Raw genomic sequence first — 17001 nt, 5'->3', positions numbered from 1 at the left:
GTAATTGCAGATTTTCACCTATTTTGGATGGGTGTGAAACATATAACATACATACTGTATGTACATACAATCAACAAATTATATCAAAAAACATTTTCCAAAATATCAATGAAATTCTCTTGTCAGGCTCATGATTGTCCTCAAAATGCTGACCTGTAATTATGAAACCAGTTGATAACGGTGCTGGTCTTCAGGTTGAGCTGGGAGGCTAGCTCCTCAATGGTCTTGGGCGAGGGATAAGGTTTCTGTTGGTACGCCCTTTTCAGAGCTTCCTTCTCCTCAGGGCCCAACACCACCCTCGGCTTCTTCAGTTGCTGCTGCGGCCCCGGACTCTGAGAGCCCTGCGCATAGTCCGGCCCCACTAGGCCCCCGTCTACAGAATGGCCATCACTCAAGGAGCTTAGCCTCCTCTTCATGTAGGCTGTGCAGAGACAAACCAACAGAGTCAATTAGAGAATTGTAGGAAATTTACGGAGGGTGAATCTGAGTCATCGTTGGGGTCAAGTGATTGGTGTGGCTCCATTCTGGACTGCTCACTCACTCGATTTCCATTTGTATTTTGTGATCACAATATTTTTGTGGCCACAATTCAATATTTCAAGTCAACAAATAAGCACTTTTTGCCCCTGCCGTATCTATATTGTGACCACACTATAATTTTTCTTTACCCGCGTCATAATTGGTGGTCTTGACTGGTGTAGTAATATGATGAGCATATAGGCCTCTGAAGACCAATAATATACTGTCAGGCATTCTAAACTGACACTAGATGGTGCTATTGTAATTCAAAGAACATGTAACAATGAAGCCTTGTTCAACACAAACAGCAGCTGGAGCTCAGTTTACTTCAGGCACCAGAGGCGGAAAATGAACAGTACACGGCAGATTCACATTAGTTTGACATTTTGTCCACCCTGATACGCGCTGCCAGATATATTAGTAGTGCAGTAGCAGAAGCGAGGCCCTTAGAGCAAGGTTAGGGCAATCCAAAAAAAAAAAAAAAGGGAAAGCTTGCTACCTCGCAGGCTGGTATCACAAAGGTGAGGGATCAAACATGGTTACTGTAGAGTAGGTCCGCGTCTTTCCTCGTGGCTCTGCTCTGGGCCAGGACTTTTGCCTGTTGCTACCGGGGCACTTTACTTTGGGGTCAGTAAACCCAAATGAAGCTTAAAGGAGAGTGACCCCCAAACATGCCCCATACAAACACAATGAACTATAGCTGTGCAGATGTGCATGTGCTTTTCACACATTCATTCGATTATTTTTGGGGATGTGTAAGATGCCAGTGCCTGTTGGGACATTCAAATGAAAGCATTCTTCCTCCAAAGGAACCTCAATGGTGCGGTGAGGGGGGTCAGTGTGAATCCATCGGTTTTACCGATGATCACGCACGTCACGCCAGCAAGAAAGGAACGCAGTGTGATCAGAGGCCACGAACAAAGATTAAAAATAAAAGTTTATAGACTGATGATTATTACAATGATGACAATGATGAAGAGGAGTGCTGATGACTGTGAGTAAGCAGGCCCGCGGCGGTCCCCTAGCTGTCACATCTAATACGGTACGTGATGGCTGCCGTCCTGATTGCTACTGACATCACACCAAGATGACTGTGATCTGCACAACATGCTCGGCCGTCCTGCACAAAGGATATCGTCTGTGCAGATGTGCACGCGCGATTCAAAAGGGCTTTCATCTGTATGTTTATCAAGTAAATGCATGTTCAAGTAAGTACACAGCACCACGGTGTCTTTGTTGTTATTTAAATGTTAAGCTCTGCAGATGTGTGTGTGTGGAGTTATTGTTTACCTCCCCTCCAGCCTTGAGCTATTCATACACACCTTTCTTTTCCAGTCGCTTCATGTCCATGAGTTTCTCCACACTGTGCGGGTCCTGGAGCCAGAGCTGCATACGGACAAAGGGCTCCCTGCCCTTCAGGCTGAGCTTGTGCCACGGTTTGGGCCTGGCCAGCAGGTCTGAGACAGAACCCTGTGTCAGACCCAGGATCGTCTCACCAAACAGACGCTGGCCTGGTAGGGATAGAAGAACAGTCGTTTTTGTGAGAGAAGATTATTGATTTTAAAGCTGCGCAACAATTTGGGACATAAAAAAACTACATACAGAACCGAGTTTTGCTGGCAAAAATGACTATTTTTTGTTGTTTGTTTTATAAGTGCCTTCATTTTAATTCCAAATTGTAAATATACCACAAATGATGAGCCCAAACCACTTAATAATCTAAACATTATCTTACATTATCTAATGACAAAAACCTACAAATACAGCAAAGACTCCCCGTTTCTTCTGCAAACAACCCAGGCTAAACTTAGTTCCTCTCCAACATAAAGGTCTTCGTCTCTGAGATGAGATGCATTACTTTACCATACTTCCTTGACACCAGTTGTTGCTTTTGTATTAGCCTGTGCTTTGGCGCAAACTTATGGCATTTAGGGGATTATAGAAAGCGCACAAAAATATACACAGATTTTGACAAAATAGCTAAGGGTAGGTTCAACAGAAAAAAAACAAAATATCTGAGAATAGCAAACCATAAAGGGCCCACCCTTTGTGGTTTGCCTTTTGGGGGCAGGTTTACTGTCCTACAGGGCTCCAAAGTAATTTTATTTACATTTACCAAGCACATATGTCCCTAAATTGAAACGTAATAATCGAAAAATTAAGGGTCGCGCATTGTAATTTATGAGATTTATGTGAAACCCGACGATTTGTGTGCGAACCCCAAAAGCCGCCTCCTTCCACACATTAACCAATCACAGTGGTCAATCAAACTCAGCTTTCACTCAAGTTGGCCCACTTCTTCCTCTTTCGTGTTTGTCTCCTTTCGTGTTAATATCAATTGGCAATTTTGACACCAATGGGAAAAAAATGTGATAGTTAATAGATTCTTTTCCATATTTACTTTTCACACATGTGCGAGAAAGTGAAAAATTGACTCGTACTGCCACATATTTTGGGAGCAAAAAGCAAACATTTAGGGGTTGCCCGGAGCCCGGTAAGAATAATAGACTTCCTTGATGTCTCACCGAGGTTGTTGTCTGTCAGCACCTCCTTCACCTTCTTAGTAATAGCATAAGTATCAAGCTCGGGAGACATTGCAACCATCTCCTGAATGCTCAAACTCGAATGCCCAGGTACCGGCAGCGGGGTGCCTGGCTGGGAGTCCCCACACGAAGGATCGTCGGAGGGGGGCTTGAGCCCGGACGACTGCGACAGATCACCGGTGAGGCCGTTGACAGACTCTTCGGCTGAGCTCAGCGGCGACTCTGGAGCGGGGCTGCAGCTCGCCGATGTTTTCGGAGTACCTTCTGCTTTTGGAGACAAAGGACAAGACACAGAGATCGTATTGGTTAGGAGACCATTCTTTTATCCCCTCACTCTGTCGGCTTTGGGGGGAGGGGGGACTTGAGCCATACTAAAATCAACTTAATCCCTATTTAAGGAACGGCAAAGGTGTTTAAGTTTTTGAGTTAGACGCTTTTTTGGCTTGCTGCTCGTTCTTTCATCTCCCTGTCTCTGCCTGTGTAGTGTTGCTGTGCAGCTCAGCAGGCTGGAAGAGAGCAGTCATGAGGAGCTGTCAGTGTACATTAGCTGCTGTTTACACCCCCAGAGAGAAACAGAGACACACACACGCACGCACTCACAGAGCTGCCATCTGGCGCTGCAACACTAACTTGTCTATGACATGACAAACCAGCAGCTTGCTGGCTGACACTGCCACAGCATCGTGAATGTGGGGTCGGGGGTGGGAGGAGTTATCAGGGAGGATATGGGAGAATGCGAGGTCAGATCGGGCGAGGGAGTGAGGGATGGATGGAGGGAGGGAAGATTGAGTGATTGACAGATGGACAGTAGCAAGTCGCTGGGAGCTCTAATCAGGGCTTTCTGAGTAAAGAGGCTGTGTGAATCATATTGTCGATGTGTGCTGCTGCAGGATTTGTGTACCTTGGTTCTGAGTTTGCTGGATGTGTGCGTTTTGCCCCTGGTCTCCATTGAGCCACGGTTGCATGCGCAGGTACGGCTCCCGGTTCCTCTGGTTCAACTTGTTCCACGGCTTGTTTCGAGACAGACTGTCACTCAGTATTCCCTAAAGCACGCACCAGGGGAATGGGTCAGAGATACAACTGCTGCAGAGTGGAACTATCAGTAGCAATGCAAACAGAAACGGGGGCAAGAGGGAAAGCAGACGCACAATTACCCCCACCTCTTTGGAGTCTTCCTGGTTGTAGTTCTCGTCTCCTGCTGAAGACCTGCGGGGGTCCGTGTGCATGCTGCTCCACCACTGCTCTCTCCAGTAACCCACCCCGCCCGCCGCAGTCCCGGAGCGTATCGAGCCCTCGGAGCTCCGACCCTGCCTGATAGCACCGTCCGATGACATGTCGATCCCCGAAGAGGGCCTGCCCTCCCTCTTGATGCCAGAGCTGAAGTCCAGCACCGGGGACGGGGAGGAGGGCGACAACAACAGGGAGCTGGGAGGCTTCTTGAGGGAGAGAGCCAGGGGATTGTAAGGAGGGAGGGGAGCAGTGAGCGGCGAACTCATTTGGTCCCTCTGAGACACTAGGGACGATGCGGAAGAAGAAGCTTTGAGGATGGGTTCCAGCGCAGCCTGCTGGGCCTCCATCTCCCGCCGAGCTTGCTCCAGGATGGAGCGGATGGCCTCGTCTGACCCGCTGCCTCCGCCTGCGAGTCCGCTTCCGCCCCCTCCTTTCAGGCCTGCGTACGAGGGTTGCGCATGCGACAAATCTGGTGATAGAGCCGAGGAAAAAAAAACAATGTCAAGGGATACAGAAACATCTCCAGACTTGACAGAGAGCCATGACAAAAAGGAGATTTACACTCACCGGCTTTCTGCACCTGCAGCTCTCTTTTGGCCTGCTCCAGAATGGACTTGATGGCCTCATCCGAACCTGCCTCTTGAGTGCGGACGCGAGCAGTGATGTTACCTGGAAGGGAAGAAAAAGTGAAAGAGATTAAGACAAGGAGGGAAACCAACTATTTAGAGACAAAGAGAATAGTGGATCATTTCATGATAATTAACCTTGTCACAGCACAAAGACCATTCCCAGTCTAAGGCAACTACACCGGAGACGTTGGTTCCTTCAGAGCTCACACATGCAAACGCACCACAGTGCTCTGGGTTGAACTACCAGTGAAACTCCAGAATGAACATGCTGGCTCGGTCCGGCTACCATCGTGGCACATTTATGCTCGCTAAACCGCCAATTAGTTGTCGAACCACGTACACGCACGCACACAGATACGGTTCACCCTTACACAAGCATGCCACACGGACAGAACGTGCTCGAATCTGTGTGTGAAGGGGACAGACCTGTGTGTGAAGTTGTATTGGAGAGGGCTCTCCGCTTCGGAACATCCTGAAACACTCGGCTAAGCTGGGGCTGGCCTGAGCCCTCTGTTAAAAACAATATACCACACACTATGTTACAGCACTTGTGGGTTTTATTTTCTAACAGCTACGCTACTGTATGAAGTTCCCTCAGAGATAAAAAGCAATGCGGGGATAGGTTTATCCAGTGCACATTACAGCACAAAAAAAAAAAAAAAGGATTGCTCTTCATCGTGTGCGGCCCTGACAGGAACCCAACGTCTACTTCTAGCTAGTGCGAGATACAATGACAATACACCTGCTTTCTAACTTTCACAAGCTCGTTTTAATATAAGGTGGTAAACTCTGCTGCATTCTGTGTGCCACGAGACCATCTTCCGTCAAAAATGTCCTGATGCGTGAACAAAAGCAGGCCCAGCCTAATCGAATTTACAAGCAGTTAGCAGTACCTCCGCCTACTTCCAAGTTTCCACCGATCAATGCTATTGATTTGTGAAAGGTTTCTGTATTGACCACAATGGCTGGGAGAGGCTCCTGGGATGAGTGTCTGCGTGTGTCTAAGAACTCATTCACGACACACAGATGTGGCACAGAGGATGGGAGTTAGGAAAGAGGAAGAAATATTTGAAGGCCAGTTCCTAGTGACAACCAAATCAATAGCCGTGTGCAGGGCTGTTCACGTATGCACACACGCATGCTTGACACACACACACACTCAACACGCTGCCAGGCCACAAGATGCACGTGCTAACCTCGTTGCCGGCCCTGGATGCTGCGCAGCGCCAGGATGTTCTGCTCGTCAGCCAGGAACTGCCTCATCTTGTGGAAGGGCTCCTTTCCCCGAATGGTGAGCTTGTTCCACGGTTTCGGTCGAGCCAGGATCTCGCTGACTGAGCCCTGAGAGAGGCCCAGCACGTAGTGGCCGAACACACGCTGACCGATGTTGTGCTTGATCAGCTGCTCTTTCACTTGCCGGGCGATTTCCGCCGTATCCATGTCCTCGCCATCCAAAACGCTCCCTGTGGTGGCGTCTGAGTGGCTCGGGGACGGCGAAGGGGCACTGCCGGCGGTGCTGCTCCCATTAACGGGGGCCATGTCCGGGCTGGCCGGAGGCGGCTGGGGGCTGCTGGCTGCCAGGGGGATGGCGGCGGAACCGCAGCCGGGGGTGGAGGTGGGGATGGAGCTGAGAGTTGGCGTGAAAGGGGTGAACAGCAGAGCTCCGCTGGGGATCCCAGACGACTCCTGCAAGGCTTTGGAGTAGAAGGTCTGCAGAAGCTGTCGCTGGATCAATGAGTTCAAAGCCATCTTGCCACCCACTAGCGGGAAAACCGGAGAGTAGAAGTCCTGTCCAATGCCCGTGGGAGTGAAGGGGTGTGTTTCCCCGCTGCTGCTGGTGGTGGTTGTGGGGACAGTGTTGAGGGTATCCATGTGAGTGCGAGACAGGGGAGGCTGCGCGGAGGAAGGAAGAGATGGAGGGGGAGGAGGGGGCGAAGAAGCGTGGTCGCCGGTTTCCTCCTTGGGTGCTGACTCTTCTGTCCCTTTCCGCCCGGCTGGCCCTACAAGAAAGGTCAAACACACCATGCATTATGGGGGGGAGTCAACAAAAAAGGGGTCCAAAAGCAGAGAAGAAACACAAAATTAACTTTATCGAGTCATTTTCCAATTAAGACTTTCCCTTTTTTGCCAACCCCCCAGACAAAATGCCCATGCATTTGTGATTTCAACCTTTCTTGTAAGTCACAACCTGGAAAGGGGAAAGGGGGGCAGGGGGGGATCAGGACAACCAAAACAATTGACACTATGTCCCTGAGGCGGGTTAGCTTGGCCCAGGGGCTCACAGTTCCTTATGTTCTTGGCCACAGTGGAAAGAAGTAGTGATATGATGTTTACAGATGTCCTCCTCCATGCCGCAGTCGTGAATCTGCACACTTCATTGTCCCAGATGTCGTAGTAAGTCCTTAGTTTATTAAAAATATCCAGTGGGAAAGTCTGAAAACAATATTTACGACTGAACAGAATACAAATAGTGTGTGCAGGTCTTCACACTCATAATCAAGGTCGAAGTTTTCCAACTGACTGAATTTTCACATTCATCAAACCAAATGTATAAAAACAATGTGCGCCCCCCCTTCCCCTCCCGCCAGACCCCGATCTTTTAACTACATGAATCCATCTCGATGATCGGTGCAGGGAGTAATGTTATTTAAATGCAAAACCATTGAGACTTAACATGATTGAGCGAGACAGTAGGCTCCCCTTACTGTGAATGTTAATCAATTCAGAGCTCCTCAGCTATTCATGCCTAAAGCTATGACATTTTAAAACCATAAACATTGTTGCAGCGCTCCTGATGCAGTGTGTGTGTGTGTGTGTGCGTGTGTGTGCGTGTGTGTGTGTGTGTGTGTGTAGGGGGGGCATAGTATGGTGTCCTCGTTTTTGGTGTTGTGCAACTTTATATCTCTTATAGTTGACCTACTGGTGAATAAACACGCTGGAGATGTCCTTGTTTTGTGCGTGGGCTCAATAGAAACTAATCTGTGTGACATGTTTTAAAACAAAAACCTTGTGTTCAGTATTCTCAGAGAAAAGGAAGCAAGATGCATGTTATTTCCACGCATCTGTACACAGGCACAGCCTTACCTTCCGCCCCACAACAGCCTCCGTGATTACTGTAAAGGTGGGCCGAGACCTTCCTAAACTTACCACTGAGCTCGGCGTTGGCTATGCGCAGTGCTGCGCTCTCAGATTGAAGACTACGGTTCCTCTCTAGCAACAGCACCTCCATAGGTTTGGATGAATCCTGATTATGAGAGACCAGGATGAAGTAAAAATAAAGGGAAAACCCCCTCCCTCAAAAAACTTACAAACCCAACTGAAAAGCTCATAATGACTATACTTGTTCAATTATCAAATAATTCTAGTTTCTAGTGAAGGAACAAGGGTCAAGGGATTAATGTCATCACGAGACACTTTTACCTGCATGGAGTCTGATGTTCCAAACTCGACTGACTTCAGAATACTGAGTGAGGACAGAGTGAAAGGTATTATAATACGATACAGAACAACATAACAATGAACAATTTCACAATCTGCTGCAGTATCTCTAAGGTCAAAGCAGCACGGTGACATTATCATGCTGCAGATTACAGGCCTCGTCTTCAAATGAGGAAACACTTCTGTACCACCTCATCGAGATCAAGTGGATGCAATAAATTGTTCTCAACGTCCTTACCCCAACTCTTTCTTCACCTCATCATAGTCTGCTTGCTTCACAAGCTTCTCCTCAAGTTCCTGTGGATGACAGAGGACTTAAATGTTGACACAGACACAGAGCAAATCTAATATCGGAACCCTGGAACCTTCGCCGCCACCATCCCCTCCCTGATCCCAGTGAATTCTCCTGTGCGTACATTGAGAATGGCGGCCTTGCTGCTGAGCTGCTGCTCCAGCTGTGTGATCTGGGTGCTGGTGGTCTCTCGGAGTTTGGTCAGGCTGGCCTGCAGTCTCTGGACGTCCTCCACCAGCTGTGCACTCTCCCTTTCTTTGGCCCTGAGCTCCGCCTCCAGGCTCGAGTGGGATGACACCTCCACAGCCTGCTCCTGCAAGCCAAGAACCACAACGATGTTTTCAACAGCAGGAAGACAAATTTAACGTAAATGGACAATCACATTTGGCATAGTTTATACACCGGATGCCTTTCCTGATGCAAAACCTCCCATTTGGATCCGGGCTTCGGGCCACGTATACTACTGTCTTCATTTTTATTGAACCGCAAACAACATGGAATGATTGTCAAGGGAGAAACGCTTAGCCTTGGCCGCATGTAGCTACATTATAATTATACAAACAGAGGAAATGGGCGAGAAAAAAAAGTAACACGCATGGATATTTAGGAGGCTGTTGGTTCCATTCATTGACTGCAGTTGTCCATTCCAGAACTCTCCACACTTCACTTTTTAGTCACAGGTACATTTTGCATTGTATGTAATGCATTCTACATAAATATAATTATATGTGCAAAAATGTGCCCTCGACGTATGTACAGGTATGTGTTTCGGTATACACGCACACACATATACAGTGGTACCTCTACTTACGAACATCTCTTCATACGAAATTTTCAAGTTACGAAACGCCTCATCAGGAAAATATTGCCTCTCGTTGCGAAAGAAATTTCAAGATACGAAATGTAAAAATACAGTCTGGGTTACTACTCGCAGCTCCGAGTTTCCTGAACGCAACATACTTATAGCTGCTCTGCCATTGGTTGTTACCTAGCATCTTCCTGGCATCCCATTGGCTAAGAGGGGCCTCTACCAAATGTGTCTGTGTGTAGATACACAGATAAATAGATAGATATGTGTCTATGCAGCATCCTCGTCTTTCGCCCTTAAGGACCATGAGATGTTCCGATCAATGTCAATGTGAATCACCCAGAAAAAGTGTTCGCCAGTTGGGCGATCGCTCACTATGCTGATGTTTGCCTTGGACATTTTCGAAGTATTGTTAAAAGCCGACAAAAGCAAACGTCCTTGGATCAGTTCGTTACAAAACACCAGGCAAAAACTACTTCTAAGAGAGAACATGAACTAAATCATTTTGATTCTTTACTCCATTCTTTGTTTTTTACATTATGCACAACTCATTTATTGTGCACTAAGCTAATTGTAACATATATTTGAGACATATTCTGATGCATTTTTATGCTTTAGAAAACATTTATGTCTGAATTTTGGATTAGGGCATTTACATTGAAAACGGGTCTCTACTTATTCTTCCAGAACCAATTAATTTCCTAAGTCGAGGTACCACTGTACATATACACCTATAGAAACACACGCACACACACACACACACACACACACACACACACACACACACACACACACACACGCAGCTCTCTGACCCACTGCAGAACCAGTGATGAGTCCAACAACTCCTCAAATAGTACTCCTGTTCATTTAGTCAATGAACGACCTTGGAGACCAATGACAACGGTCATCAATTAAAGTCCTGTTGTGATCAGGCGACCACCTCTGAAGCAAAAGGCAGAGCTGATTTTAAGTTCGTCAATATGTCTCTGTCAGCCGCGTGGTAAATCAGCGAGGAAGCAAAAGGACGTTACCGTGTCGAGGTTGGCCTTGCTGGACGGGCTGCCGGCCTGCTGGGATTGGGTCCTCAAGGACAGCTGTTCCCGCAGTGACTCAGCCTCTCTTTGCGCCACCTCAGCTCGCTGTCAGGAGGAGAAGAAAAGACGCAGTTCTTACGGTCAAACACGATTAATCTCATGTTTATGCAGCTCAAATATGAATTAATGTGTTATCTTTGTATTTGGGCACAAATTTCCTTAAACCAGTCTCAAGCCCTGAGGAACACAAAAAAAAAAAAAAAAGCCTTCAATACGCGTGGACTGAGAGTGAGGCGACTGACGTTGCATGGTGCTGGCATGCCACTAACTTAATATGAATTCAGCTTGTGGTTATAATTTTATAGAGGGTGGTGTAAGCGGAGACTGATCTAACAATTTATTAACACTTTTTCTCGCTCAGATCACCTGAATTCAACCATATTGTGCACAACGCGTGAACATCGGCAGACTTCAATATGTTGTCTTACAGCCAGTGTGGCGACAAAGTCCTATTCCTTCCAGCGTAAACACATTAACACCACAGGGAGGAAGGGTTTTTCCTTCGGTTCAATAAAGTGAAATATTACATTGGCTTGGAAAATTGAGATGACACCCACTGCCTCTTTTTATGGTCAAACAGCCATGCTCCAGTCGGGAATCATCAGTAACATAGGGTAAACACGCCATCATTAGGAGTTACAGGCAGCCGATTCCACAGCGTTCCTAATTGCAACCACATTGGGAGCCGCTATTGACAGGGCGGGGAGCCGGACTGCCTCGTCGCCAGAGCAAAATGCTGTTTTCCATTTTCTCCTTATAAAAGCGTATAAAAAGTCTGTGGCTGAGCTGCAGGCAATGCTGTCATCCTCAGTAAACCTCAAATCAGAAGTGAGAATAGTGCACGTTTGTGTGTGTGTGCGTGTGGCATTATCATCGAGAGTGCTAACCTTTAGGCTAATATTAACATTACATGCCCATGCTAACCCTTTAGCCACAAATCATACTTGTGGGCTAATAATGAAAGTTAACAACAATGACATTAACAGATACCATGGGAATATTTACAGCACAAAGGGCAGAGGGCGTGCTAAGGGGCCTGTTTCAGCTGGATGGGGTTACTGGCCTTGTGAGAAATGAAAAAACAAACATGAACCAAAAGCAACGCAGTCAATATAGGCTGGGAGGAAACATTTTCATGGTTCTGTTTAGAAAATACCAGCACAATGAAACTGCTTCCGTTTAGAAAATTGGAAATAATGGAAATCAACAGACAGACCAGTCGAGCCTTTGAGTTAATATGTTCATTATGTTATTGTAGTTGTTGAATGCTGATTGACCCCATTGTGTTAAACAGAAATTTTTAATGGAACAGGGTTGGAGAAAGCATCGAGAAAGTAAAAATATGTTCACCTGCAATCTAGAGTCATCCTGAAATTGAATTAGGAAGCCGAATATCCCAAACTTTTTGCGAGTAGTGCATGTGTTTTTTCTTACTTGTGGAATAGAATACAATTACGAAGTCAACTAAAGTACTGCATTCTCATTCCTCTGAGAGTCAGTGTGTTTACCTGATTGGCTCTTTCAAGGTCTGTCATCACCATCTCAATCTCGTCGGCCCTGAGAAAGACATTCAGTTTACAACAAAACCACCAGAGTGGATGCGACGTGTTCAGTTGGTTCAATGCGCGCACACACGCACACACAAAATTCCTGTTTAAAAAAAAAAAAACATTAAGAAAGTCATGAAAGTAAAGTTACATTTGCACAATGCTACTGTCGTTGTCCATTAAGCTACCGTCTAAATTTCACCTTAATCCACTGATTGTGAACTCCATAACCCGAGCAGCTTGTATGTGTGCATGTATTCGTGTAGTTAAGTGTGTGTTTCTCCGTGCACATGTAAGCTCCCCTAAAACCTCGGCCACACTAAAACAGAGGGATAACATTAATAGATCTCTAAATCCTAATACAGCAGACTAATCTGCTATGTAGCTGTGAGATTGTGTCTGACTAATGGTCTGCATGGAGCCTACGGTTCACCTTTCACTTGAGAGAGGTCAGACAGCAGGAAGTCTCTAATGCCGCCTCTTTATTGTCAACGTAGACAAGTGTTTGATAAGCTTTTGTTGTGATTGACATGCATTCATGACTTTTACTTTATAGGTCTCGATGTGCATTGGAATGTAAGGACATTGTAATGGTCTTGAGACTAAAGAGACAAAGACTGAATTATTTAGGCCAGTGTTTTTGTTGTTGTTGTTTTTAAACATCTAGTCACACTTTCAAAATATTTTGCTCTCCAAGTAGTACCATAATGTAGTGAAAGAGGACATGAAGGTAGCTGGTGTGAGAGAAGAGGATGTACAAAACAGGGTTAGATGGAGGTAACTGATTCGCTGTGGCAACTCCTGAGGGGAAAAGCCGAAAGGAAAAGAAGAAGAAGTAGCACCATAATGACCAACATTAAAATGCAGTAGCGTATAAAGCATTGATTAACGAACGACAGACCTGCTTATCCTCACCTGGCTTCTGGATGAAAAATAAAAACTGCACTTGAGTAATGAATAAAACGTGTGCCACAGTTTGAACATTAAAATCAGTGATCCTTATGAGTACCACGAGAGGGAGTCGGTGCAATGGAATGAGCGTTACGAGCAGCACACTTTGGCAATCCCTGATTTAAGGCTTAGACTCGAAACCTGTAATTTTCGACAAGTGTGATGTTGCATGCTTTCGAAATCCAACATCAAATGATGCCTTCGACACCAATCTGCTTGTAGGTGTGGCTCTTTTTTCTGTAATCGCCACGTATCGGCTTTTGCTTTTGAACTCATCATGCACCATTTCAATAGATAAATGAATGGAAGTCCAATCCCCCGGGCTTGTTATCCCGCTAAACCTCATTAGGGCTGCGGGTGAGCTGGAGCCTATCCCAGCTGACTTTGGGCTAGAGGCAGAGTATACTTTGACTGCTTGCCAGCCATTTGCAAAAATGAATGAATAAGACCACAAATATTCATAGCCTAGGCAAACTTTGAGTTGGCATGACGAAATTATAATAGATCTTTTAGTGCTGTCAAGAGATTAAAAAACGGATTAATTATGATCTGTAATTAATTTATTTAATTAATCTATTTTAATCTCATTTAAAAATTGCTGAGAAACCCCCTATTTTCATTTTTAATTCATTACATTATTGAGACAGATCAAAAGATTGATATCACAAAAAAAGTAAAGTATTTTATTGTTTTTAAACAGACTTCAACAGATGCAGTCCTATCCACTTACTTTCTGCTCTATTTGAGACTAGTCCCAAGTCCTAACTGCAACCTTTAGTTTTGACCACCAGGGGCAACATCACTGTTTAGCTTAGTTTTTTTGTAAATCTCCAAAAAAAATTACAAAATAAAAATGAAATAGAACATAAGGTCCATAAAAAGTACTTAACATATCAAAAACAGAAAGTAAATAAACCAGACCCTTAAATCACAGTCCTGTAAATTAGTACTTGAGAACTAACACTGTTCATCATTACAACATGAAGTGCTGAAATAAATATCAATCACTTCCAGTAGGCTACAGAGAACACAGCAACTATGCTGACTTCATGCCTCACATGCGGGGTGTTCTCCTCGAGTTTAGTTTGGTGAAGAGCTTTGCTATGGCTCGCCCTATTGCTAACGCTTTCAGTGCTAATGTTAGCTGTGGCTGCACTCGCGACTGGGTGCTTTGCATTTATGCGGTAGGCTAAACTTGAGCTGCTTCGGTGGGAGGCAAACTCCTTACAAATTAGGCACAAAACTACCTTTATCAATAGTGCCGTCAGGGTCTTTTTGGAATGGACATTTTACATTCATTGGGCCGAGAACTCTCACATTCTCCTCCATTTTCACCTCTCCTCTCCTCACCGCTGCTGACCTGGCCCTCTCAACTCCACTGGGAGCCTATCATTTTATGCTAAACAAGCCCAAGCATATTGACAGCCAATCAATGTTCTCTTCAGGCTGTGACTGACCATTGTTTCCCCACCCTCACAAACTCGAACACAGGAAGCCAACACATAAAAAGGGATATTTGAAAAAGGCAACCCACCTAAAGAAACAATAAAGTTAGAGATTAAAATTTAGATTAACATGATTTAAAAAAACATCAGGCGCTAAATATGACTGTAATTAATTATTTGCAATTAATGCGATAATTTGACACCTCTCAGATCTTTATCAAATCATGAAATTATTCATCTCTAGTCATATTATAACAGATCCTGGGATCTTGTAGTCAAACAGACCATTCTGAATCAACTACAAATGTAGAATATTGGATATATAGAAAATGACTACCAATAATTTGGTAGTTTGCACAACTTAATAGAAAATGTTAACTGTTATTGTAATTGACACCATTTAACAGAAAGGATAACCTTGATTTTGCTCTGTGTACAGCACTTTGGATACACCGGTGGTTGTTTTAAAGTACTCTATAAATACAGTTGAGTTAAGTTTAGGTCATCACAGGTGAGCTGCAGCTGATCCCAGCTGGCGATGGGGGAGAGGCGGCATACACCCTGGACTGAATGCCAGCCAAATTTAGGTCATATATAGGCAAAAGAAGCATTTACACCAAGTGTCACACCAAAGGACAATTTAGAGTCTTCAATCAACCCTTACATGAATGTTTTTAGAATGTGGGAGCAAGCCGGCGTACACAGAGAGCAGCAATTTGATCCCTGAGGCACACAAGCTAACCAGGGCCCATGTTGGTCCATGTTGAATAAATTTCAGACAACCGATTAATTGGTCGATTAATTTTAAAGAATATTTCATGGATAAAACATTGTCTATTTCTGCTCCTTAGCGCTCACAAGTAAGATATGAATTACAGGCAGAACATTTGACTGCTTTGCAATACTTTGTCCTTTAGTATTTGTTGAACTTTACAACAGACAAAAAGGGGGCAAAAAAAAATTGCAGTGAAATGCCATCAAAGGGAATTCGAAGGAGGATTAAGCTGGGAAAGTCGAAATGAAATCAAATAAATAAATAAACAAACTATGGCCCGCACGCAGTATCGCACGTATTAAAACAATTCTTGAAGAACACTGCAAACAATTCTTGACGAACATTGTGAACCTCTGGAAATGTGACCATTACAAGCAGCTTGTGATTGATAAAAGCGTTTGTCACGTTAACTCAACAACAGTGTCACAAAACAGAAAAGATGACGGAGCTTATTTAAATATAAAGTAGATGTGATGACATAATTTGCATAAATACACTGGTACAAACACTATTGGTACAGTAGCAACTAAATAGCATGCAAATAGCTTATAATGTTTGGCAATTGGAAATGTGTAAATATTGAGGACTATTCAGGTCAAAGTTGCTGTTGTTGTGCATAAAGTACAACTTTTCACAAGAAGCTTGTTTTCTCTGGGGTTTTTTGGCCTAACATAAGTCATTTGGGTGACCAGGCCACATTTACTGCTGATTACCACAAAATGTCACAAACAAAAACATTTTTTTTCATCTAATCTTGCCTTTGGTAATGAGTTTAGTCATAAAACAATATTCTATGAAACTTGAAAGATCAGACAAACCCCAATCAACTCTCTCTCTCTCTCTCTCTCTCTCTCTCTCTCTCTCTCTCTCTCTAACCATTAGGCGTCGCAGTCTTTTGTATTTGCGTGTCACACTATGAGAAACAGTGTTGCGTCCCGCAGGCTTTCCAAGTACCAATTTGAATGTGTTTAACATAACAGACAAAGTTGATATCAGGTCAAGAACATGCCGAAGGCAATGTAGTTTTAAAAAAAAAGAAGGAAATAAAATTCAGATAAGGGTAGGAGAGCTTTTCACTCTCCACTTTTATTCTTTCCCTAAGAGTTAAAAGGATCTGGTGTGCATTTAGGCAACATAATAGTACACTACCTCACCAGCTTTTATCCTGTCTTAAGCCATAGTGTGTGCACGCGCGAGCGGCCTGCGTGTTGTCACGCGCACAAATGTGAGGTAAGAGAAGCAACAAGCCAGAAAAGCTTGTAATGGAGAGCATTTATGGATATCGTAATGCAACCCAAATACACCCAGCGCACCCGCTCCAAATGTGATCATTTAATCAAAGTACAGATGCACAAAGTCTTCTTAAATAACCTTTGGATTTGGCTTTATTTGGGAATTATAAAGGCAAAGCTAGAGGCCGAGGGCCAAAGCAGATCACAGTGAAAGGATTTTCAGAATATTCTGACAGTTGGGCAGGCGGGCGGGCAAGGGAAAGGGAGCGACTATCCATGAGGCGAATGCATGCTTGCATCCAAAAACGTTGGAAATGGGGGGTGTGGTTTCCTTTATAAGGTGAAGATTTATGAAAGCCAAAGTTTAGACGGAGCAGCCACATGGAGGAGCTGTAGAGCACATTTCAAATGCACACTAACAAAATGCAGTTTTTTTTGTAGCATGTGTGATGCACCCAGTGTCATCGGTGAGCGATGGAAAGCTTCTGAAAAAGGCCC

At 44.7% G+C, this 17001-nt stretch overlaps 1 protein-coding gene across 3 annotated transcripts in view; it reads right to left on the bottom strand.

The window, feature by feature from the left end:
• The window catches only part of cux1a (cut-like homeobox 1a), an 87436-nt gene that overhangs the window by 9538 nt on the left and 60897 nt on the right, over positions 1-17001 (bottom strand). The window contains exons 9-22 of one of the 3 annotated variants that reach the window (XM_086124645.1): positions 12062-12110; positions 10491-10598; positions 8776-8964; positions 8598-8656; positions 8342-8384; positions 8069-8165; positions 6118-6921; positions 5348-5431; positions 4860-4961; positions 4223-4761; positions 3964-4105; positions 3045-3329; positions 1842-2030; positions 154-421 (exon numbers count right to left, since the gene is read on the bottom strand). In XM_086124645.1, coding sequence (XP_085980771.1) covers positions 154-421; positions 1842-2030; positions 3045-3329; positions 3964-4105; positions 4223-4761; positions 4860-4961; positions 5348-5431; positions 6118-6921; positions 8069-8165; positions 8342-8384; positions 8598-8656; positions 8776-8964; positions 10491-10598; positions 12062-12110 — 2958 coding nt within the window. The remainder of the gene's footprint in view (positions 1-153; positions 422-1841; positions 2031-3044; positions 3330-3963; positions 4106-4222; positions 4762-4859; positions 4962-5347; positions 5432-6117; positions 6922-8068; positions 8166-8341; positions 8385-8597; positions 8657-8775; positions 8965-10490; positions 10599-12061; positions 12111-17001) is intronic. The other 2 variants (XM_086124646.1, XM_086124647.1) reach the window with 2 other exon arrangements.

This window comes from Hippocampus guttulatus, chromosome 12 (genome assembly GCF_054856545.1).
Source record: "Hippocampus guttulatus isolate MCC_2025c chromosome 12, RoL_Hgut_1.0, whole genome shotgun sequence".
Taxonomy (NCBI): Eukaryota; Metazoa; Chordata; class Actinopteri; order Syngnathiformes; family Syngnathidae; genus Hippocampus; species Hippocampus guttulatus.
This window is presented reverse-complemented; position numbering and strand designations above follow the sequence as displayed.